This window comes from Gymnogyps californianus, chromosome 1 (genome assembly GCF_018139145.2).
Source record: "Gymnogyps californianus isolate 813 chromosome 1, ASM1813914v2, whole genome shotgun sequence".
NCBI lineage: Eukaryota > Metazoa > Chordata > Aves > Accipitriformes > Cathartidae > Gymnogyps > Gymnogyps californianus.
In genome coordinates this window covers 4012190-4037112 of record NC_059471.1, presented here as the reverse complement: position 1 = coordinate 4037112, position 24923 = coordinate 4012190, and the positions used below count along the sequence as shown (strand labels likewise).

General features: G+C 43.5%; 2 protein-coding genes and 1 long non-coding RNA gene across 3 annotated transcripts; 2 read left to right on the top strand and 1 right to left on the bottom strand.

Moving 5' to 3' along the window:
- Positions 1–691: 691 nt before the first annotated feature.
- On the bottom strand, positions 692–5841 carry LOC127025186 (uncharacterized). The gene is made up of 3 exons (XR_007767629.1): positions 5800–5841; positions 3094–3174; positions 692–870 (listed from the first exon to the last, which is right to left on the bottom strand). It is a non-coding gene; the product is annotated as an uncharacterized LOC127025186 (long non-coding RNA).
- Positions 5842–6789: 948 nt separating this feature from the next.
- Positions 6790–19620, top strand: ALG8 (ALG8 alpha-1,3-glucosyltransferase). The gene is made up of 13 exons (XM_050904920.1): positions 6790–6881; positions 7526–7604; positions 8940–9133; positions 10465–10574; positions 11546–11613; positions 12163–12289; positions 12890–12993; positions 13111–13231; positions 13527–13666; positions 14493–14632; positions 16316–16413; positions 17516–17588; positions 18971–19620. The coding sequence occupies exons 1-13, from the start codon at positions 6802–6804 to the stop codon at positions 19200–19202; spliced, it is 1566 nt and encodes a 521-aa protein (XP_050760877.1). The 5' UTR covers positions 6790–6801; the 3' UTR covers positions 19203–19620.
- Positions 19621–21394: 1774 nt separating this feature from the next.
- NDUFC2 (NADH:ubiquinone oxidoreductase subunit C2) lies at positions 21395–23838 on the top strand. The gene is made up of 3 exons (XM_050909465.1): positions 21395–21536; positions 22579–22722; positions 23636–23838. The coding sequence occupies exons 1-3, from the start codon at positions 21398–21400 to the stop codon at positions 23683–23685; spliced, it is 333 nt and encodes a 110-aa protein (XP_050765422.1). The 5' UTR covers positions 21395–21397; the 3' UTR covers positions 23686–23838.
- The last annotated feature ends 1085 nt before the right edge of the window (positions 23839–24923 follow it).

Here is a 24923-nt window from a genome sequence, read left to right as displayed (position 1 = left end):
CGGAAGGAATATTGTCTAGCGCCTGAATTAAGGATTGGTTCTGCCTCTGCCTCCACCTCTGACCTGCTGTACAATTGTGGGGAAAATCACTTAACTTCTGTCCTTCCTACATTTTCCAGCTGGAAAATGGGAGTGATCCTTACCCTATATTGCAAGGGGATGTGAGGGTTCGGTAATCAAGGTTTGGAAGGTATCTGGAGAACAGATGTGGTGAAAGATGCCATGGAGCTGCAGTGCAGCAGGTAGCCCTGAGGGCACATATTCCATGTCTTGCCATATCACTTGTGCAAAGCATCCAAGAAGCTTGGTTGGATCCGCAGAGAAGAAGCCTCCCCACATGCACGCACTCAATATAGCTGTGAAGGATGGTGCAAACTGCAAATGAGTACGGGATCCTGTCTCTTTGGGTTCAACAAAGGATTTCTGTCACCATCTGAAGCTGGCTTGGGTTTTTTTCTGAACCCTGTGAGGAAGCCCCTGCTCTGTTCCGCTTTCAGGGAAGCCGTGTTTGAATGACGTGACTGGCACGGGGAATGACCAAGGAAGCCATAGCAGTGAGAATGGTGTTCTTACAAACTGAGAAGATTGTGGCTGGTGGGGGAACTTTGCTTTGGATGCTCTTAAACCTTTACTTTTACATTCCAAAGGGATCCAAGACAACTAGTTCTTTTCTTTCTCTTACAGTGTTTTATTTGTCTGGAGGATGCTGCTGAAACTTTCTGAGGTGGAGACAGATTTGGGGGCAGAGGCCCCCAAATATCTTCTAAACGTTTGAGCCTCTTCTGCCTGGACACGGCCTTCTTTTGGGCACGTCTCCCTTCAGCAGTGCCTGGAGTGCATAGGATGCTCTCCGAGTAGGATGGATTCCATCTGAAAAGACAACATTTCCATCAGGTTACGCCTAGTATTTTTCATTAAAAAAACAGAGGGTCACTTTTCCTAGCCCGGTACATTGAGCCATTTTTTTTTACGTCATTGTGAAATGGTCAGGTCACTAAGCTAGCATTTTACCCGCTTGCTTGGCTTCAGTGTCAGATTGTCGGAGGGAAGGCAGTGGGAAACCAGAGGTGATGACAATGGTATAGCACACCCAGTCTGTGCTATAATGAAGATCATAATCCACTAGCTGCATGTTAGCTCTGAACATCATTTGTGCCATATTCAAGGTGGTTCCTTCTCAGCTATTTAAAATGTTCAAAAGTATCTTAGCTGTCTTTCCCTAACCAGATTGCTACGTGTGCATCAGAGACCCTCTGGAACATTTTGTGTTATCTCTAATAAGATAGAAGGGAAAATGCAATAACATTTTAGTGTTTCCAAAAATTCTTAGCACGGGGCTGCAAAGCTCAGTATTGCTCATGTTCTTGTTTCCCAAAGTAACTAGTCTGTCGTTACATTAAGCTGACCTGTGAACAAGCATAAAGAAGCATTTTGTTACTGTTGTAAAAGACAGTGAGATAAATATATTTCTACTGTCCCAAGCTGTAACTGCATGAACAACACAAATCAGCATGCTGACGGTAAAAATGCACATTCTGCAGCTATTGGCAGCCTGTTATAAACCACTGCCCCTGTCTGACTTGGTGCTAAACCAGCATGATATACGTAGGACCATGTTGTTAGGAAGCACTGACTGGGCGTGAAGCCCTCAGAACCATTAAACCTGGCAAGTTTTGTGAATTTGGAGCATTGTGAAAAGGATTTGGTGGCCAAATGCCAGCTTGAGTCACCATATTCTTCTACTTTCGGTTGCATTAGGAAGAACTCTTTTTTTTCCCCCATCCCTGTCCTGAATTATAAAGCGGGAGTAATTGTTCCAGGGGTTGCTGCATGCCACTGACAAAGCAAAGCAACTCCTGTGTGAATCTTATTTCTGACATGAGTTTGCCAGCCAGTTGGACATTCACAGTGATGATCTATGCAGGTAATACGATTATGATCTGTAAAATACCATACATGAACCCTCTTTCATCCAATCTATGCCTTGAAACAGAAATGCCTTTGCTGAATTTATGGTAACAGAGCTTTTCGGGACTGTTGACAGTATTTTTTTTTAACCCATGCCCTTGAGAGTAGATTTTAAATTATCTGTAACACAAGTTCTTGTATGTCAGGACTAAAATAATACTTATCTGTAGTAATATGTTTCTTGTCAGCTTGAGTTTATCCAAAGGTAAGAGCAGTGGGCTTAAATCTCACTTGGAAGAGGGGAAAAAGTATGATCTACAGCCTTTAGAGCTCTGGATCAGTACTGCTCCATTCTGTTTCAGCAAAATAAAAATATTCCCTGGGAGAGCTGAATCATTAGTGCATTTTCTGGTGAAAGGCAAGTAAGAGGAGTCCATAAAAGCACTATGCATAGCTTAATCTAGAGCATTTACTCCTCCCCTTTGCTCCCACCCCCTTTTCTTTTCTTCGGACAGTAGCAGTGCCCACACTAAAAGTAGTTCCACAGTTTCTTAAAAGTCTAAACAAGAAATGAAGAGTGCCCCAACCTGGCCTAAACAGTAACTGGGGTAATTCTGCTGACATGGAAATATGGGTTTCAGTCCCCACAGGCTGAGGAGAGAACTGAAGCCAGGTCTTCTCCTGGAGTGCTTTAACCCATCAGTCTATCATGCAAAAGATGGACTACTTGAATACACATTTATCTGTGCTTATGTAACTAAATCAGGCAAAGGTACGGCTGGCCACAAATCTCTGTCATTTATTAATATGCAGAGAGATGCAAAATTTCCAACAAGTAGAAAGACATGAGTGAAGACAGGCTTTGGGAGGAATAGAAAAACTCGAGATACCTCTAAATTGCTAAGCAGAATAAACATGTTTAAGCATGAGATGCTATTTATAATGCCACAGTTGTTCTGCATGCTAATCGAGTATGTGAAATAAGTGGTACGTGAATCACTTGCGATTGCAGTCAAACATATGTTATATAAACACAGTTGCTATTTCAGACTACACACTAAGCTAAATTTATAGCTGCTCCCTAATTTTGCAGTCTGTGAGTTACGTTATAATGACTGTTTATAGGAGTGTTCTCTCTCCGAAGCATTTGTTCGCTTTTTATCTAGATAGCCGGCTTTTGTTTACCTTCTTTTCCTGAGCCCTAGAGGTGTAACTTGCTTTTGTTTACCAGTCAGCAGCACTGATGATTCTCCTTCTCAGGAGTTCCTGAATTAAAGAAAAGTGAACATGCACAAAGCCATATTAAGTACACCACAACCCCATCGCTAGTCATGAAAACCACTTGGCATTTATTAGCAGTAACATCTAAAAATTATTTCACTGTTGAGTGTAATATTCACTCTCAGAACAAACTAATTTTTTTCCTGGAAGGGCCTGAGAACAAGGAAAGGATCTAGTGAGGTTTTTTCCCTTAAAGTTTGAAGGGTTCTTTCTTCCACATCTCGGTGCATAACTCCTGTTCTGATTCTGCCATATGCCTGTCTCCCTCAACACCTTCATGTACAAAATGAGGCTAAGTCAGTCCTGCACTTTATTTTTTAAATGGCCTACATGCTGAGAGAGCCACTGAATAGAGCGATCAATAGTGTTAGAGCAGAAAAATACCAGACTTAGGACAGATGATAAACAAGTTATTAGCTGTAGTCTAATGGCATTTTCAGATATGGGCATGTGCATAGCACAGTGGGATTTCTTATATGACAAAAAGATTATGATGAAGCATCTTAGTGGAGTCCAGAATGAATCACTCATGGATATCTCCATGTGTTTTTAGGGTTGATAGCTCTTAAATATCTAACAACGTCCAGTTATAATGAAGGGACTGAAACCATACATAAATATTAAGACATCTTTGGTTCATGCAGCTGTTAAGGGTTGGTAGGAGTTGGTGGGAGGAGGGTTTGTTGCTGCAGGCGATGGTAGGGAAATGAAATACGTGTAAAAAGTTAGACCTGAAAGAATTCACATGTTAGCAAGAAATCCAGGATTTAGAAGGGAGAGAATAATAAATCTTGATGTGTTCAGGAAAAAAAAACCAGCAAGATAACAATGGAGACAAAGATTTTGCTACAGAAGGAGGCTGCGATTGGAATGACTCACTGGTCCTTGCCAGTTTTAATCTCCTATTATGCAACTTAAATATTGGTCATGCCAAGAGTTATGCTAGTAACTTGTCAGGAGCAGACAGCTTTGCTTCGATTTGCATGTGCTTTAAATCACCAAACATATGCGCTGCTGTAGTTACCATATTTTAACTGGGTTGCTGAGTATAGATTGCTGCTTGAGTTCACTGGCAGTAAATACCTGCAATCAATCAGATTTATTCCCACTCTAGGAACGGCTAGTGGGGTCCATATATAAGGTTGAAGGGAGTGATAAATATTGCCTTCAGCCATAGACTGTGGAAAATAAATCTAGGATCTTCTGATACTTCACAGATAAATGGAGAAGTTATGACGAAGACTCCTTTGGGGAGTTTCATTTTCCCCCCATCCCTTTGAATTTGGTGTCACTGCTCAGAATTTCAATATATTTTGAAATATTTAACTGCCATTCTGTAATGACTCCCGTATCCACACACTGACAGACACAAACACGCCAGGTACAAGCAGTGCTAATACGTGGCCCTCCCAGTAAAAATCTCATATGTGAATTAGTACAGGCAGTCGTGCAGATATTCTGTGCGAGAAGGGCTGGATCGAGCATAAATATGCAGATCATGCTCTCAGATTCACTTGGGAATAACACGAGGGATGGTTTCCCTATGAATTCAGAAAAAAAGGAGCTGTAGGGGAGGGCTGTATGGAATAATTCCTTTTCTCTTCCTCCTCTTGCCATTCCCCTCCCTCTTATTTTCTTGCTCCTACTCCTAACTGTAGGATTTACCCGTTGATCAGTATTTGGTCCCTGATTCACTAAAAGCCATGCTTTTGAATGAATACTATTTGGAAAGTGTCAAAAGATGGTTTTTATTTCTTACCCCTTTCATAGAGAGCCTGTAGGGCTATTACATTTACAAATCTGGTTGCATTTCTCTGCCTGTAACTCTTTTGTGAACTGTTACTAATATGTATTTCAGGAAACAGTAAATAAAATGTGAATGAAGCAGGAGATGCTCTGCCTGACATACATTTCTTGAGAAAAAAGCATGCAGCGATGTTTGCTGAATCTGTAGCTTTTCTTCTCTCTAAGGATTTTACACAGTGCATCATTGCAATGCTTATGTAGACGTCTCCACGGCTGAGAATTATAGGAAGCTCCCCAAAAATTAGTGCAGTTGTAGAAAACTTGGATGAACAAGCCTTCCTAAGTAATCGAAACCCTTTTAAATGCATTAGTTCATTTAAATTTCAAACATTTATAAACCGAGGATTCACTTCTCCAGTGAAAACCCTTCTTAAACCCTAATGCTTTACCGCTGTTGAACTTGTCTCTAGTCCCCAAGTTTGAACAAACCATAATACATTGCTGCTGTACAGGAAAAAATAAGTTTAACATATTATCTATATGATTTCATGCAGCCCCTACAAGGTACTATTCTTAGATAGATGAAGGTTTGCTCTAAGGAAGTGAAAAGGCATCAGCCTTGCATGCATCCACCCTCCAGGCTGGCGATTTCTTCCAGGTATTAAAAAATTGAGCTTGTTCCTCTGAAAGAGCACATTATACCTGGAAGCTGACTCAGACCCCAGTGACACTAGTTAGAGATGGCACCTCCCTGGAGCAGAGCTAAGCTGGTGTAATTTGAAGTGGCTTCTGCCAATGCCAGGCAGCTGTCGGCATGAGAGCTGCCATAAATTCCCCCATGCTCTTCACCCAACATTAACTCACCCACAGACACCATGTTTCTGGGCATGTGGGGGGACACTGGTCTCTGTCCCGAATCACCATGGTTAAGCCTGTGCTGATGGCAAGCAGCATGGTGGGCTCCTCTCAGCACACTGCCCAACATCACAGAGGGGATGCAAAGGAGCATCCAGAGAGAGATCCTAGATGACCCAGATCCAGGGTGAGCCAGAGCCCTCCATCTCTTTAACCAGATCCCAAGGACAGGGGAGTCTTCTGGAAGAAGCAATGGCTGATGTTGAGCCCTGTAGGAACAGCATTTCTCAGCTCTAGTAAATACAGAGAAGGAGCATGAAGGGATGGAGTTGGGACTGCGCTCAGGTGATGCCAACCCTGTGTGAGACCGGTAACGATGAACACGGAACTGGCACCATAGCCTGTCCCCTCCTCACTGCGATGCTGACCACCAGGAGCAGCCCAAGCCCAGGCTGCTGCAAGTACAGCCTCGCAGCGGCCCCAGACCACCCAACCCAATTCCACATCACCCAGGCCCGACACCACCTAAATCCATACATGGTCCCACAGCCACCTAACCCCACAACACCCAGAATCACCAACCGCCCAACCCCACTGCCGGTCCCACACCACCCAACCCCACATCACTCAGGCCCAACACCACCCAACTCCATACCTGGTCCCACAGCCACCCAACCCCACTGCTGGTCCCGCACCACCCAATCTCACATCACCTAGGCCCAACACCACCCAGCTCCATACCTGGTCCCACACCACCCCACCCCACTCCTGAACCCCAAACCCCCGACTCCCACTCCATCCAAGCCCCACGAAGAGCATCCCCCCCGCCCTTACCCACGTTCGCGCATGCGCAGTGCTGCGCCCGAAGCGGCGGCCACCGGGTGGGCAGCGCAGCGCATGCGCACCCGCCGCCGTGGGCGGGGCCCTGCGCTTTAAACAGTGCCGGCGGGCCGCCGCAGCCGCCGCTGGCTACAGCGCATGCGTGATCGTTCTGTCAGCGCGGGGCGTGCCATGGCGGCGGGCGGCCGGAGCTGGTTCCGCGCCCTGGCGCTCGGCGTGTCCTTCCTCAAGTGCCTCCTCATCCCCGCGTAGTAAGGAGCTTCCCGGGGGGTGGGGGGGGACCGGCACGGCCTGTCAGCCCCCCGGGGCGGCGGTTTGGCTTCCACTGCCCCTCAGGGTGGCCGGGGGTGGGGAGGGGGCGGCGGGCCGGCGTGGTGCCGCGGTTCCTGAGGGGGCCCTGATGTCCTGAAGGTCCTTCTTCCCTTCGGATGCTTGTGAGGGGTGGGGTGGTGCTGCCTCCTCGTCCTCTCGGCGGTGTGAAATAGCTTTGCTTTTGTGTTTGAAGGCGCTTACAGCCGATTCTGCCTGGCTGTTGTTCGGAGGAGCGGGGGCGGCTTTAAAACATTAACGCTTTTTGACTTTAAAAGGCACTGTAGCTTTTTTTCTTGGGGGGGGGGAATCGAATTGCTATTAAAAAGTCAGTCAGAACCTGGAATTTTGGCATTAAATGTCAGAAAAGGCCGAGCTATAAATAGTTCTTGTCCTATAGTCACCTGTATATGTCCTTGGCACAGAGTTCATGCAGCATCTTTGTTACTGTTTGAGTTACTTGATCAAAGTCTTGGAAGCTGCCCTAGAGCTGATCAGTGTAGGCTTCCTTCTTATCTGCCTGTGGTGGTGTGCTCTGAAATGCTTTTCCTTTAAGTATGTGACTCTTAATATAAACCTTCTGCAGTTATTCCACAGATTTTGAAGTACATAGGAATTGGCTTGCCATCACTCACAACTTACCCCTCTCTCAGTGGTACTATGAAGTAAGTATGTGTTTGGGGTTTTTTAGCTGTGTATAAATTATAGGCATCTTGGGTATGTCAGCCTATGTGAATGCTAGAGGAGAAAGCCTTTTATACGCAGAAAGTATATGTCATGGATACTGATGTATAGCAGCTGTATAGCAGTGGTTCAGAAACATACCAGTCACGATTTGTTGGCCCTGTGTAGCATTTAGTTAAAAAACGAGAATTGCTTGGGGAAGCTGCTAGTACTTATGAAGGCAAAATAGAAAAGACAGTTAAGGCACACGGGTTATTAGAAAGGCTGTGTAACACAGGAGCAAGTTGCATGGTAGTCTTAAATTGCTGCTCTCTTTGCTCTTGTCATTAATGATACACAGTTATCATGATAAAGAATGAATCGTATAAATGGGTGTATACATTATGAAATCAATCACTATATTAAAGTTTTGAGCCTCAGCTGGTGCGCTACTAGCATGCATCGATTTTAATCTAGATGAATCACCTTTAAGTTGATGATACACTCAGCCTACACAATTGGGTTTTAATCTATATCTCACAATATCTCGTTGAGTTCTGAGGTAAATATCATAGTCTGTAGTATTCCTCCACATAAGTGTCTGGGAACTTGGTATCCAGGAGTAAATGATTAGTGCAGCTCAGAACTTTCTGACAGGCTGATCCAATACTGTAAAACAAATTCCTGCAGATGCCAGTGTGATCCCAGTGCCAAAGCACAGGATGCCTTTCAGCAGCATAAGACAAGCATTTGGGAACACGCATGCTGACAAATGTACCCCATCCCAACCTGCTCTCGTCCTCCTCTCCTGTTTCCACAGCTAAGGAGTTAATTGTTGGTCAGGGCATAATAACGGTCCATATGGGAAAAGATCAGATAATACTATTTGATCTTGGTAAGGTCTTATTAAAATTAAGACTTGTTGACTAATGAGTAAAAATAATTTTGAGACTGTAACAAGGCTGACTGTGCTGGTGATTCCTCTAATGTAGACCAATATTCACTGTGAGCTATTTTATTGAGATTTTTTAATATTGGCCCTATATACTGTAAGTTGATATATAAAGAACAGACAGTTATATATTGGTTAGGTGCAGATACACAAAATGTTGTTTAATCTCTTTCTATTAATCGAGACGTCCCTTCCCTCTACCAGTACTGCAGAATAGCTCTAATCATGCTCAGCACCATACAGCTGGCTACTTTATTGTGAAGTAGTTTCTGTTAAATAGAGGCTACTGAGATAAAATATATCAGCTGATTTGCTGTGATGAACTGTACCTGAAGGACTGTAAACAGCATGCATTGTGTTAAACTAATCTTATTTTTGTCTTTAGGCAACTTCAGAATGGACCCTGGATTATCCACCATTTTTTGCCTGGTTTGAATATGCGCTTTCGCACGTTGCCAAGTACTTTGACCCCAAGATGTTGGTTATCGAAAATCTAAATTACACCAGTCGTGCAACCATCTTCTTCCAAAGATTTTCTGTCATCTTTACAGATATCCTTTTCATATATGCAGTTCGTGAGTAAGTCTTAATGTTCTAATTTTAGGGACAGTGGGTCGTCTTTAATATATGGGCTTTTTCTGGAGTAACAACAAATAATTATTCATACACATAAGCTTGTAAATGCATGGAAATATCAAAGGTGCTTTAACCTGTTCAAGGACAAATTTGGAACATGCTGCTAAACACAAGATAATCTGTTCTTGGAGATGCTATTGCTGTACATGTGATCAGATTTGTACGCATTCAAACATTAGCTGCTGTTTCACATGTTATAGGTGTTTTGTTTCTGTTTCTGGGTTCATTTTGTAGGAGTTGCAGGACAGCTTGCATGCACTCAACTCTTCCTGTTACTTTTCTTATTATGCTGTTCTTGTAGAGTAGAATTATAAAGGAAACCTGTGACAAAATGCCAGTATCATCAAATAGGCGAAGCCGCTCCAGTGTTTTTGGTATTCTTGATGATGAACTGATTATTCCAAGTCTAATTTAACAATATTAAGATTGTATGTTTTCAGTGTGCCCTGACTTTGTGAAGAAGTGTTTATCTTACACCTAAGGAGTGTGGGGGGGAGATTTTTTGAGAAATATGTTGCCTACCTTAACGATTTGCCTGTAACAGTCTTCCCTCATTTTATTCTATCTGCTCAAAATCTTGGTAGAAAGTTCTCTGTTGTATTGGAGCGCTACCTAAGCTCCTTTATTTACTTTCTTTCTTTGAAACGGGCTAGCTTTGCATTGTGACCTTTTTTCTTTTTATTGTTTTCACTCAAACATGTACGAATGAGCTGGCTTTCTTAAAATGGCTGTACTAATAGTATTTCAACACAAATCATCCAAAACTTTTTAATCTGATCTAACCTTACCTTCAAAAACAATATGGACCATATGGCTTCACACTGAGAAGTAATAAGATGTTTTTAACCAACAGAAATAGCTCATAATATTGGGGGGGAGCCAGGAAGAGGTTAATGGCCAACTGAGGGTCTTAAATACAACTTGGTACATTGTCTCCAGATGTAGCAATACGTTGTTCATTCATGAGAAGCAAACAGGTTATGACAACTATAGGGTTATTACTGAAGGTGAGACTTGAACCTGAAACTAAGTTACTTAACATAAGCTTTAGCATTTGGAACATACTACAGCTATTGAAATTTAAAATCCTTTTTTTACTAAGCTTTATTCATGACACTGTCTTCTCTTGATGAATTTAGCAAGAATTTTATCATTGCCTTCCATCCTAATAAAATAGTTTTCTTCAGGTTAAGTGCACTTCTCAACTCCTAAAAGCAACAACATTTTTGTTGGCTGTTTCAATTAAGACTTCTGTTTCTTCTACTCTTGTTCAGGTGCTGCAGATGTGTAAATGGAAAACGAGCTGCAAAGGATATCCTGGAAAAACCAACATTTATTCTTGCCGTTCTGCTCTTGTGGAATTTTGGGTTGTTAATTGTGGATCGTATCCTTTCAAACCTTTGCGGGTTGTTTGTATTTTGTTTTTTGGGTTTTTTTTAACAACCTGTTACAGCATGTGGTACAAAGCCATGAATATTATTATTACTATCACAGCAAGTAACACTACTGTTTGTGTTTCTGGGGTTAGTTGAGTAACTTCATGTTTTCATTAGAATTATTATTTGGCAAAGTGGAAATTGTTCAGTTTTTGGTCTGATTTGCCAGAACTGCAGGAGGATGAGTCTGGCAGCAGCGTGCCTGTTCCTGCTGGCTGCTCTTCCTCCGCCTGCCTACAGAAGTATTAGCAGGGAACCTCTTTTTTCTGGGTGTGGTTCTAAGTTTGTCCTATGACAAGGAAAATCTTACAAGTGCTTTATGTTCAGACTGTATTCAATTGGTTAATGTTATGTGAGAATTAGCAAGGTTTTTTAAAGAGGATATAAAAATAACTCTAGAAAGTCCAATTATTGTGAATCAGTCTTGACATAATGTGCATTGATCTAGCTGAGGAGGGAACAGAAGGGGGAAAACAACAGTAATTCTTTTATAGGAAGAACTAGTTTTGTCTGTCCCAGTCCTTGTTTCAGTTGCCTGCTTACAGGTGGTAGGTGGTAAGTGAGGGCTGCCGTCTCCTTCCATTAACCAATGCAAGGCAGAAACTAATATTTAAAAATTCAAAAAGTGGAGAATTGACCTTTTATTTGTTTTGGCTTATATAAATTCCATGATATATATGTGGTCAGATTGTTATGCTTCGTTTCATCAACATGATGTACTAGTATTAGTAGATTTTGTGTCTGTGCTTATGGGTATGGTTAAGTAATGATTTCATGTCTATATGGAGTTAATTTAAGGTTACTTTCTTGATTAAGTTCCGTTTTAATTTGAATTTATTGTTTATAAGTTTGGGTCTTCACCAGAAGACTGATAATAGTAGAGAAAGCTTGCTTTATTCCTTTCTTGACTCAAGGTCAGATATTCACTTCCAGTACAACGGCTTTCTGTTTGGGCTGATGCTTCTTTCTGTTGCCCGACTATGCCAGGTAAACTTGAGTGGCTCTTTTGTGTGTCGCCGTATGTATTTTAGGTGCATTAATTAGCTTTATTGAGCTGCTCATATTGAAGGTATTGAGAGCAGCTCGAAGTTGAGGGGTGCGAAGCTGGATGTCTAATTCTTTGTTTAGTTTGAGGGCAAGAGGAGTACTTGAAACTCACCCTAATAGCTTGCTGATGCTGCAGCATTGCAGTTCCCTATGAGAGCTCTAAATCCTGTGTTACACCTCAGCAACATGGCATGGTTTCCTGCCATCTTCCCTTCTTCTAAGTCACCAGTCCTTAGAAAACGTACCTCTGAATCTGTGGGGAGGTGAGGCCTATCCCAGTTTTCCAAGTATCATGTGGCAATGTGGTTTCCTCCTCCATACCTGTTGTGCATAGCACTACTGAGTTTGTAATTTGAAGTAAATACTCGTTTGTTTTTATGCCTATGATAAATGTTCTGTCACCTTAGGAGTACAATAGAGGACTATTAAAAGTTAGTACAAAGGGAGAACAAGTGGAAAAGCTTGGGTTTTGTTTTGTTTTTCCTTTAGAAAAGATACTTGGAGGGCGCTCTTCTTTTTGCTGTTCTTCTGCATTTCAAACACATCTACATGTATGTGGCCCCAGCATATGGCATTTACTTGCTGCGATCCTATTGTTTTACTGCAAATAACGCAGGTAGGATGGGTTTTTCCTCGCTCACTTTTGGGGGATTGTGTTAATTAGTGGGGTCTGGGGAAGACTCAAGACATGCAGATACCATTGGAATGAAATGGCTGTGGGTCAAATGAAAATTCTGCTTGGGTAGCAGAGTTGGTAAGATCTTTAAAGATCTTTGAAATTTATTTATTTATGTAAAATTCATGTTTCTAGGGAGTTCTTTATTAAGAAAAACCAACATGAACAAACTGCAGATGGCAGTTTGAAGCCATAAGAATTATTCTGGATATGAAACAATTAGATAGTATCAGAACCTATTTCAAAGTCATCCTTTGCGTTGCTCTCCACTTCTTAGCACTGAAAAACATGCTTGATATTCCTCACATTAACAGAGAAGGTGCTTCTCTTGAAAGAGAAAATACTGAAAGTTTGTATAATGGAGGAGATGCAATGTGGAAAAAGTAAATGCAAACTAACTCTTGAAGGAAGCAGCTGAATGTATTAACGTAAAAGGCTATGTGCTTCTTTTAGATAGGTGCTAGCAATTCGCTATTAGTGTGGAATGTTTTGTCTCCCTCTCCACTTGTAACAGTAACTGTTTTCATAATCTTCTTGTAGATGGATCGCTGAAGTGGAGAAGTTTCAGCTTGCTTCATGTAACTCTTCTGGGATTGATTGTCTGTCTTGTTTCTGCTCTTTCATTGGGCCCCTTCATAGTATTGGTAATAACCCCTTTTTCACCTGTTATTCCCCTGAACTGTTAGAAAATTGTGTTATAAAAATATAAACCATGCCTCATCTCAAGAGGCCATTTCTTTCTTCTTTTTTGTTTTCTGTAGGGACAGCTGCCTCAAGTCATTTCACGACTTTTTCCTTTCAAGAGAGGCCTCTGCCATGCTTATTGGGCCCCTAACTTCTGGGCTTTGTACAATGCCATGGATAAAGCACTAACAATTTTTGGTACAGTATGCTAATCTTACTATATGGTGCCTAAATGCAGATAGAGCTCTCTGGATTTTAGTCTTCCTTCCTCATTTGAAATGCAGGTAATAAATTACATTTTCAGATTGCCTTAAATCACCTGATTGTCTACCTAATCCAGTGCTTGATAGGTTTCCAGCAGTAGGTCAGAAATCAATCATTCCTCTCTGCTAGCCTTTCAAAAAAGAAAAGACTTGGCCATGTATTTAGTTCAGCTACTTCATTTTCTTCATTAACATTTATCAGTTTGTGCTTTTTTATGTTTTGTTTTTAGGTTTAAAGTGTAATTTTCTTGATCCCACAAAAATTCCTAAAGCCTCAATGACAGGAGGGCTGGTTCAAGAATTTCAGCATACTGTCCTCCCTTCTGTGACTCCACTGGCAACGTTAATCTGTACTTTCATATCTATATTGGTAAGAACAAATAATATTTTTTGGAAACTTGATGTGTTTTGTCCCCCGTAGATTTTATTTGATTAGCATGCACTTCACATGAATTTTCATTCCAGGGCAGCAAATAAGTTTTCTTTAAAAACAAAAATAAAAACAATTATTAGGAGAAATGTGGAATTAATATCTTTCTTGATATACAATATTACTTTCTTCAAGTGTGGCTAAAATTATGGCCTGTGTCAGCTCTAGAACAGTTAAGAGATTAAAAGCAATCTTGGATCAAAACCACTCTGCATGCTAAGCTAGTAGTAACCTTTTGTGATAAAAGTCAGTTGAACTAGGATGTGAGTAGAGATACTGATGGAACTGTTTGGGCAGCTTACGGTGTTCCCTACAGCATGAGCTACAGGTAAGCGTAATGTTCTTCGGGTGACAAGCAAAGAATTGAAGGTTCAATAAGTAATTACCTGGATACAGAGTCTTCTTCACTCTAATGAGCAACTAGCTTTTAACTGGAAATCTTTGTTTCAACACCTTTATGTAGTAACTTCGATAAAATGAGTTGAGTGGCTTAGATTCAGAGACCTTGCAACACAAATAACAGGGAGTTGGCTGTCGTCTTTCAGTCTACCTTTTCCCTCCTGTTATACTGATGAAGTCCTTAGAGCTCTACTCCTACATCCAGATAGATACGATTCCTCCAGTGCTATATAATGCTTGTGCCACAAAAGCACAACCAGGATGCAATGGTGTTTATTAACATTGAAAAAAATCTCATTGGACAATGGCTTGTGTTCAGGATTGCCAAACTTTTCACTGAAGTCCTGTTTTTGCCTGTTGTTTCTAGCCCTCTGTTTTCTGTCTTTGGTTTAAACCTCAAGGGCCCAGAGGCTTTCTGCAGTGCCTTGTTCTTTGTGCGTTGAGCTCCTTCATGTTTGGCTGGCACGTGCACGAAAAAGCAATACTCCTTGCTATTCTGCCTTTAAGGTAAGTGAATTTTGTACGTAGTAGTTGGCCAAACTGAACCTGCAGCCGCTTGTTGAGGAATCCTCAAAGAGGATCGCCTTGTTTTCAGTGTATTTCAGAAAATGAACATGTTTATAGAATGCCTTAAGCTGTAAAGTTTTAGTGCACTTCAAGTAAATTAATTTCAGGCACAATAAAATGTGGCTGCCTTTGCAATAGAATGTGCTGATGCTAGTATAGCATATGTAGGAAACTGGTGTGGTGTTAAACAAACAGTATCTTTTATGACATACTAACCCTGGCTTATACTTTACAATAGTTTGCATTGACAGAAGCTTTTAGCAGAGCTTTACTGGTAGTAGCCGATTCCCGTATCAGCTCTGTGGGGCACAGCAAAGCTTTGTACTAACTTACAGACGATGGGAAGAACAAAAGCGTATGGTGTTGGGATGATTAAGCGATCAGTTTAGGAGTCTGACACACAGGCCTTCCCACTACATACACTCTTTTGTGTCTCTTTGAATGCTGAGTTGTATTAAGATGCATAGTACACAGAAAATCTCTGTGTTTTGATTCAGGTGCTTGATTGCTGTTAGAATAATGCAAAAAAACCCCTCCCAAAACCCAAAACAAACCATGCTTATGAAAGAATGGGGTTCAGACTTTAGGCTGCATGTGGACCCACAGCTCTTGAAAGAATTCATTGAGCTTCCCCTTGAAGCCTCCTTTTCTTAGTGACAGCTTGGGAGCAGGCTTGATAAAACCTTTCACTTATGTGACATGATGGACGAAAGCAGGCTGCTTTCTCAGCCTTTTGTTTCCCCCGCTGTTGTTACTGCATTTGTGCAGTATTTTCATTGCACCCGTAAAGTCCAAGACCTATTTGTTGCGTGTCTTGTGGCTTTGCCTTTTAAAGAGAAAAATTAATTGGCTTGCCTGGCTTGAAGCATTTGATACTGCTGTCATACTCAAGCTTGGCAAGCATTTGTAGTTGATTTAGTTCTTTTTCTCTCTGAATAGTTAAGTTTAGAGATCTGCTCTGGCAGGGACAGATGTAAAAATATTGTAGTCTTTTAGCTGCCGGGCAGTTCAAGCCTTGGTGAGTGCTGTGGTTCGTATTTAAAATGCTGTGTAGGTTGTTCAGGAGCCAACTGAGGAAAGGGACCTTCTGCACTATGCTTAACAAGAACAATATGCAGTGTCTACCAAAAGACTTTATGCCTGCTTGGAGTAGAAGTGAGGCTATAGTTCATAAGCTGCCTGACCAGTATTGCTACAAACTGTATTTCCCTTGTTGAAAGATTTAGTGATGTTTAAACTCTTGAAGTGAGAATTGTGGGAGGGAGGGAATTAGTACTGGGAAAACAAAAGGAAGGAGACGAAGCAGGGATGACAACGTTGGCAGCCAGCTGGTGAAGGAAAAAGACCATTTGTAGAAAACCCCAGGCTGTTCGGATGTTTGTGTCCAGTGGGTGTGTGGTTTTCTGGGGGAGGGTTTCCTGGCTGATTTTTTCTCCTGTGTTTTTACCTCTGAGGCCACGTGGTTTGGAAGCAGGAGGCTTCATCACAGGCCCAGTGTTTGGAGGGACTAGGGTACTATGAAACTCTGACCTGTTCTTCGGTCTCTAGTGAATTGTGTAGCGTTTTGCTGAAATTAAGTTTCTTTGCTAAAAGACAAAAGCATAACATTCTTGTCATTTTTAGCTTGTTGTCTGTTCAGAGAGCGAAGGATGCTGGCATCTACTTGATTCTGACAACTACAGGGCATTTCTCACTTTTTCCATTGTTGTTCACGCCGCCAGGTAAAGTGTTTTCCTTCTTTCTGTGCTTTCATCTTACTGCTTTGGGGCTTTTTCCAGAGGTGATGTGCAGGTAATGGGCTTGGATTATTTTATGTAATAAGTTGAAAGTTGCAGGAGGCTGTATGTCAGCCTGTTGCCGTAAATACAAACTCTCCAACTAGTGAAAAGAAACATTGGTTTAAAAAGCTGTGGAAGAGATGTAGGCTGTAAGTTGAAATAGATATGGGAAATTGGCATAGTCAATATTTGTTATCCCTCATTCTGCCACAGTTCTAGAAACTTCCCCATGTCTAACATAACCATGTGAAGCGAAAGTGATAAAGACTATTTGAAACCACAAACCTGGCAGGCTGTTTTCCAGCTGATTTTTCCAGCTGACTGCTACTTCATGCTCTCAGTAATGTGCTTAAACTAAAAAATCATGCAGCAGCATCAGTTAAATCAGTACGTATAGGGACAGATTTGTCTCTGTGACCAAAAGCTGTTCGTTCCTTCCTTCCTTCCTCCCCTTTCAATTAATCAAGGGTCTCTTTGCTTCGTTTAAACCCTACGCCATCATAGCTACGACAACACTATAACACTGTATTGATTGTCGTCCTTCTGGGAGAGTTCAAATCCAGGCACTCGCACTCTCTTGGTCTGATAATGCTGCTTATTTGCAATAGCAAAGCTCCTGCCTTGAGAAATTAGAAACTTCCTCTGCCTTCTCTATTACTTAATTTTTTATCTAGTGTGCAACCTAGAACTAGATAGCATTGATTTGGCTGTCACTTTTGTTTTAAGCTTCCCAGGGGTTTCTGATTTCTTTTGAATAGGAAAATATTATTTGCAGTGCTATCATAAATTGTAATTATAATTAGTGTGTTCAGTATGTTTATAGATAATTGCAGTAAGTATATTGCAAATGCTTGGCATTTGCTTTAGTAAATATCTATGCTTATTTTTAGGTGTCCTAAGCAATAAAACATTTAGTTCTGTTTGGAGAAAATAATTAAGTTGGACAATGCAAGTGTGACTAGTAGGATTTAAAGGTACTGCAATTTATATGGCAAAAGGTTTTTATAATTAATTTTAAAAGTACGTTATGTTCCTTGTATTGCAGAACTTCCGATTAAAATACTGCTTATGCTGCTGTTTACTGTTTATAGCTTCTCTTCGTTGAAATCACTGTTCAGGTAATTAAACAAATTTGTTCCCAATGCCAGGAACAAAACCATTTCTTCTGTCACTGGGCACAGTGTTGTCATAAGGGGCAAACAGCACAGAAAACTGATGCTGAAGTATCAAATTGAAGTGTTACTAGTCCAAAGATGCTGCTGCCTCTGTTCTCTTCTCAGGAGGCAAGGCTTAAGTTAGGATTATTATAGCACATCCTTGTTATGTTTGAATTGCGACAGCTACCCAGTTAGTCCCCGCAGGCTGTAAATCCCCACCTGCTTGATGCGCTGTTAAAGCACAAAGTTGTAATGCTGTAGCTGGTGAGGATTTAATTCAGTATTGGAGCACTTTTTGCAGTGACTTACCTGGAGATTGTTTATCTGTGCCAGCAGTTATAAATACTACTGTGATTTTTTTTTTTGCAGTAGTACTTAGTATTTTAATGTGTGGAAGGGACAGGTTATAAATAACATACTTTTACAAGCTGTAACTTGTCAACAAATCTCCTGCAAACACTTGGTTCTCAGAACATATAATTGCCCAAATCATCCTGTGTAGTTTTACAGACAGTTGATCTCTTACGCACTTGACCAAAGATAGCGCTTGTCCTCATAACCCCTGTAGTCTCCACTTTCCTATTTCCCAAACTTTTCATGGCAAAACCAAGCTGTAATGAAGGATGTCGGAAATGCTAGAAGCCTGTATTCAGTACTTCAGTCGCCTGCTTTTTGTAGGTGATCCTCTTTCAACCAGACTGCTCTTTTTTCCCCCCTTAGTATTCCGGAATTCAATCATTCTGTCTCAAGAGCTCTAACTAAAAACCTCTGCAGGAGCTTAGTTTCTGTCTAGAGATGGAGCTTTTGCAAGTTTCTTGTTCCTAACTTTCCAAAACAAATTCCTTCCAGAAGAACATGAATTCCCCTGTAAATTGCCTGCAGTCAAAACCCTACCACCAATGTCCTTTGCAAGAGAGATTGGCTCGTAGTACATCCTACGGAAAGCTTGGGGGAAGGGGGAAGAGGTTAAGATAAATCCGACATTTCCAGTCCTTGGACACAGAACAGCTTTGGTGGAACAAGTGTGTGTATGAAGATCTCTGTTCAGTTGTTCACTGAAGTGATGTGAGATGAAGCAGAGCAGCTGATGAGATTTCTACTTAGATTCCAAGGCATCTTGGAACTTGGTGTAAAAGCCACATGAGGAGATTAGCTGTACTCTTTATCACACTGGGTTTTTTCCTACTGAAACTCTTTAAATTGTTATTTAAAGCCTTACTGTGAACTAAGGGGGGGATATTCTTTGCACTGGTCACCAGTGATAGCTGAAAAACAGAATAGTTATTTTTAGTTAACATCATGTATTTTAACACTATCTTTTTTTTTTTTTATTCCTCTGACAGGAGAGAGAGGCCTCTCCTTAACTGGCTTGAAACAATCTACCTCGTCCAACTAGTGCCTTTGGAAATCTTCTGTGAGATTATATTTCCTCTGACCCCCTGGAAACCGCACTTTCCTTTTGTCCCTCTGTTGCTGACCTCCGTATACTGTGCTCTGGGCGTCACGTACGCTTGGCTGAAACTCTACGTCTCTGTCTTGACTGAGAGAATTTCTCTTAGACAAAAGGCCGAGTAAAGCCGCAGTGTTGGGACCAGTCCCAGGTTATCCCTTTGAGGGGATTATCCGGCACGGTGAGGGGCTGTCACAAGGACATACAGCTCTTGCTAAGCCACAGCATACGTGTACCATCGCCACGAGGGGAGTTTTTCTTCCAACGCTTCTGTACTGCCCAACGAGGATACCTCTGATCAGAAGCGCTCGTCACAATAACATGGGGCGCGGTGAGATGCCACTTGCCGCGGATAAACTGTGAAGCTTAACGAGGTTCAGGCTTCTGTCCCAAGGAAAACCTGGCCCGGCTTTCCCATTACTGTTTGTACTTGAATAAAAATCGCTGTGGCAAATTACAAGGGATCATTGCTGTGTAGAAGAGAGCGTTGTAACTGCTTTCTGTGGAACATGTAAATTAAAAACTTGGTATTTTTTGGTTTGAGCATTTCTTGTGGCTTTTTTATCTCGCGTCTAAGCCCTACTTTTTGAGGGACACTCACACAAGTGTCTAGCTGGAAACTTCTCCTGAGGTGCTTTGTGAAACTCTTGAACACCCAAATCTGAAGCTTTACGTTAGTTGCTTAATAAGTCCATGTCCCTTTGATCTCCTTCTTTCAGACAGTCTTTGCAAAGACGTTTTAATGCTCTTCTAATACTTATTTTTGTAGACCAGATTACCAAATTGAGGCGTGCTTCTGAAATGAGGAATTTTTTTAACACCATTAAACGTATCGGACAATGTGGCTGGATAATCATATTTATTTGCAATTCAGGTAAAAGTCTGCAACCCCGACAAAAGACCAAGTGTCCGCAGTTCCTCTAGTAAACTGAGGAAGAGGTATGTCATGTTCTGCCTCTGCAGAGTCATGTATCCTTAGAGATGACAGTTGCCTACAGCTCGACGCAGTTCTTCGTTGTACTTTTTTTTTTTTTTTTTTAAACCCCATGTAACCATCCTTAAAAGATTTTTGCTCTAGAAATTGGGGTCTGGTTTGGAGCCCAGCGCTGACACGTGAAACTGCAAGGGGAGAGGGGAGGGATTTTATTTTTGTATCCCCCCCAGCAGTTCTTGAACTTTCTTCCATGTTAGTTGAAGAACGTGACCCCCTTCAGAGGGGACAGCCCGTGGGATGGTTACGCTCTTTGTGTTCTTTGAATATTTTGGATGTTAAAATAGAGCGTGGCTCTGGTTAAGACAGTGGGTGGATAGTGGAGGAGTCACTGTGGCCATTTGTGTAACCAAACAGCTTGAACACTTAAACTTTTCACAGCCAGCAAGCTCATTTTCAGACTTTTTCACTTCAGTTTTCATTACTTTCTCATAGTTTCTGCTTTTCCTACTCCATCAGCTACTTTGCCACGTTCTTTTTAGCTGCTGTGACTGCTGGCAGTGCCTCGGTGCTGCTTCCACCCGTATTCGACCTTCGGTCTGAGCCTCAAAGCTCTGGGCAGGGTCAGGCATCCACAATGCTTGCGTTTATCCATCTATAGGTGCCGTCCTGCGTAGGGGAATGGTAATATCCCGAAAAAACCCCTCTCCATGCTCTTCTCCGTGCTCTTCTCCAGCAGCGCCTTTGCCAAGTCGAGCTGAAATCCTCCAAGGACTCCTGCCTCAACTTCGGCACCTCCCGCTAAGGAGTGGTGACAGCCCAACCTCCTCCTGTGCGGCGAAAAGCTAAATAATAAATTTTTAGGAAAGAGGCTGGGAATCCTTTAGGACCTGTGTCCTGATTTGTGTTCAAATGTGGGTTTTTTAACGGTTATGTCAATCCTGGTACTGTTGCAACTGGTTTAATGTGATTTTTATATTAATTAAAAAAGAAAAACCAACAGCACTGTAGGTCTTAGTCTTTAATCTGCTGGCAGGAAGAGCTCTGAAAAGGAATTGGTTTTGATTTTAGGCTTTAATTTAAAACCCTAATTTAATTACAGACTGGCTTCCCTGGCGCTGCACAGGCAGTGGGGCTGAGTCGCTTCACCCAGAGGGCTCAGGACTGCGGGAACCCCCCACCCGATCCCCGGTAAAGCCGCCAGATCTTGGGGGAGAGGGTCGGTTTGTGAGCTGGGGGTTTGGGGTTTTTTGGGTTTTTGGGGTTTTTTTTGGTAAAATAACTAAAAGCGGGGAAGAGCGGCGGAACCCGAGTGCGCGGCGGCGGGCGCGGCGGAGGGAGCGCTCCGCCGTACCGCTCCGCCCGGTCACCTTCGGCGGGACGGCCGCCATGGTGTTCCTCCCGGACGAGTCGCGGTCGCTGCCGCCGCCCCCCCTCGTTAACAAGGGCTCGGTCTGGCTGGGGCTGGCTGGCTGGCTGGCGGCACTGCTGGACAACGGCTTCAACCACCGCCCCGTCATCCGAGCCGGTGCGGCGGGGCTGAGGGGAGGGAATGGGGGGGAGCCCTGAGGTGAGGGGCCGGGGGTGGGGGGGAGCCCTGAGGTGAGGGGGCTGGGGAAGGGGGTATGTGGGATTTGGGGTCACTCTGAGGGATGTAGGGGTGGGGGGAAGAGGTGACAGCCCTGAGGTGAAGGGATGGGGAGGCAGAGGGGATTGGGGGGGGGGGCGCTGGGGAAGGGGGTATGTGGGATTTGGGGTGACTGAGGGATTAGGGGCAGGGGGAAAGGGAGAGCCCTGGAGTGAGGGGCTGGGGGGGTTAGAGGGGAGTGGGGGAGTATCTGGGATTTGGGGTGACTGTGAGGGATATAGGGGTGGGAGTGAAGGGGAGGGGACCCTGAGGAGAGGGGCTGGGGGGCTTAGAGGGGGTTGGGAAGCGGGTATTTGGGATTTGGGGTGACTGTGAGGGATATAGGGGCAGGGGGAAGGGGAGGCAGCCCTGAGGTGAGGGGATGGGGAGGCAGAGGGGATTGGGGGGGGCTGGGGAAGGGGCTATGTGGCATTTGGGGTGACTGTGAGGGATATAGGGGCAGGGGGAAGGGGAGGGGGCCCTGAGATGAGGGGCTGGAAGGGCTGAGGGGGGAAAGGGGTGCTCCGTGGGATTTGGGGTGACTCTGTGAGGGTTGTAGGGGCAGGAGTGAATGGGAGGGAGCCTTGAGGCGAAGGATCTGTTAGCAGGGGGCAGATTGGAGGTAATCGGAGGGGGCTGGGAGAGGGGCATCGTATGGGGGTGGAGGGGATTTGGGGTGACTCTCTGAGGGATATGGGGGGGCGGGAAGGGGAGCGAGCCCTGCGGAAAGGGGGGGCCTCTCTGGGTGGCTGGCAGGGGCCACGGGAGGTCTGTAGGTGAGGGTGCTGTAGGGACCTGGGGGGGTCAACCACGGGGGCGAAGTGGGGAGAGAGGAGCTGGGGCATGTGGGGCCAAAGTGTTTGGGGGGCTGGGGAAAGCGGGGGGCCCCGCCTGGGGCCAGGAGATGGGCTGAGACAGAGGGACATTCCTCCTTCTGCTGCAGGCGTTCACCGCCAGATCCTGTTCACTACCGTGGGCTGGTTTGTTGGCTATTACCTTGCTAAACGTACGGAGTACATACATGCCAAACTGGACAGAGAGTTGTTTGAGTACGTCAGGCAGCACCCGGAAGACTTTAAGGCAGCAGGTAGTATAAGTTGGTATTTTAAAAAAAAACCTCAGCCTGCCATAATGTACCGGTTAATAAGTGCTAACGTATGTAAAGATGTTGCTGGGCTGCTTGCAGCATCTCTTCTTTTCTAGCAAGTTGTACTGACTGCTAACTCTTTCCTGTTTATTCACAATCTAAATTGCAACAGTCTTAAGGATTTTATGATATGAAAATAGATATTTTTGTTGAGCCGGTCAGCTGCCTTGATGACCAACTCTTCCTCCTAAAAGCTTATTTTAATATAAAAATGGCAGAGCCAAAAAAAAAAAAAAAAAGAATAGACCAAAATTGTGCCAGTGAAGGAGAAATAAAGTAATGAAAATTAGAAATGACAGGTTTTATTCTTGTAAAATCACGATTTTACTGTTTATTCTTGTAAAATTGCAGTGCATGTCAATTTAAAAACGGTGCGATGAATATTCAGAAAATAAGCAGAGCAGGTGAAAAAAGAATAAATAGAAATGTCAGAAAACCTGAAGCACCGTTGGCTCTTGCTGCCCGAGAGCCTTGGCGAAGAACAGCCTTTTACTAAATGCAGTCACTAAGCCCAGCAATGCAATGGCAAATTTTGGTGAAAATTGTCTATTTTCTAATAAAATACAGTTAGGTGACTCTGGCTGTTGGATTGCGATCCGCATCGTCCCGTGTTGGAAGGAATATGTAGAAGTAAAGAACTGTTAATATCGAGATCTCTTCACAGGGATCTGTGGAGAGCCGTATGGAAAAGAAGATAAGTGTTTAGTTTATGCAGCAAGCTAATAGTTCGCCGTTGGTAGCAAAAAGCAGATTTTGGTGGCTTTGTTAACCTTAAGACTTAATATTAAAAATCTTCAGAATCCATCTCAAATGCTGATTAGGTTTTCGCAACTCTGCCCATTGCCTTTGGTAGAAAAGAGAAAAATAGGAGAGCTTTTGGAGGATTTCTACCCGGTTCGCTGAGGATTTCTCCAGCGGTGACGTGTCGCAGGATGCATCTGCTGAGCTAATTCCGTACCGAGAACTTCGGCGGGCTGGCTCTAACCGTTCAACCGTCCATGGCTTGGAAAATGAACCATTGTCTCGCTTTCATGTAATAAAAGCTATGATTAAATACTCAGCGTTTAATTATTTGTTCTTCTATTCCATTATGGTGTATTGATGTGTAGGTGACTGATATTTGTAATAGGATAACAACTTTGGTTCACCCCTTTTTCAGTTATGTTATTTTAATTGTGAAAATGGAAGATTGTTCGTGCAGTATAGATCTTATAAAAAAACCCAGAAAGTAGGTATGTAAATTCCTCCTTTTTATTTCTCGGTGGCATTTCTCCTAACCCTTGAGCATGCTCTGGACCAGCCCCTCTAGACACTGTAGCCAAAGTCTCGCTGTGAAGTTAATTCTGTCCCGCTAGTGAAAATAGATACTCTCCCTAATTAATTCCCTCTCTATATTTTGCATTCTCATGTTGTTTTTTCTTTGCTGGGGATCAGGATCCAACCTTTCTCACTTGGTTGTTGGCTCCCGAATCCACATACTGAACCCAAACGTATTCCGGACGCGCTGAGGATCTGCAGCTCGTCTGAGTTTCACTGCAGGGTGCTCGGCACCTCTGGAGCTCGAAGCGCTTCCAGTTGAGGCTACTCCAGTTGTGAATGTTTTTTTTTTTATCGAATTACCAATCTCCTACGCTGGTTTTCAGCGTCTGCCCTGGCTTCCTCCTGCGCTGCCGCGTTCCCCGTCTGCGCTCGGTGCGACTTTCCGCTCTGTGCAGCGTCCCAAAGCACTTTCTCGAGCGCCTCTCCTCCGGGGAAGCCTCTCGCTGTGCTCTGGGTGCCGTTGCCTCACCCCTGCTTCCAGCCGGGTGCCGCGCCGAGGTGTGGGACGGTTGGGTCCCTCTCCTTGCCTCGTCGCCAGGGTCTGATTCTGCTCCCAGGTGATGTTTCAGCAGAACTTCAGAGCTCCTTGGATCCGCTGGTAAAAGCGGTCGCGCCGGCGGAGCTCCGTTTGCAGCCACTGCTGTGGCCACTGGCTCACCTCGCTCTGTGCCCGTCCCTTGTGGGCCCCCCTCTCTGCTAGAGGGACAGGGACGAGCGTCCCCCTGAACGCGCCACACGTCTGGGGCTGTGCGTTCAGCAGATCCACGCCTTTTTCTGCCCAGACAACAGCGACTGGCTTTTGCTGCCGTTGCTGTTGAAAT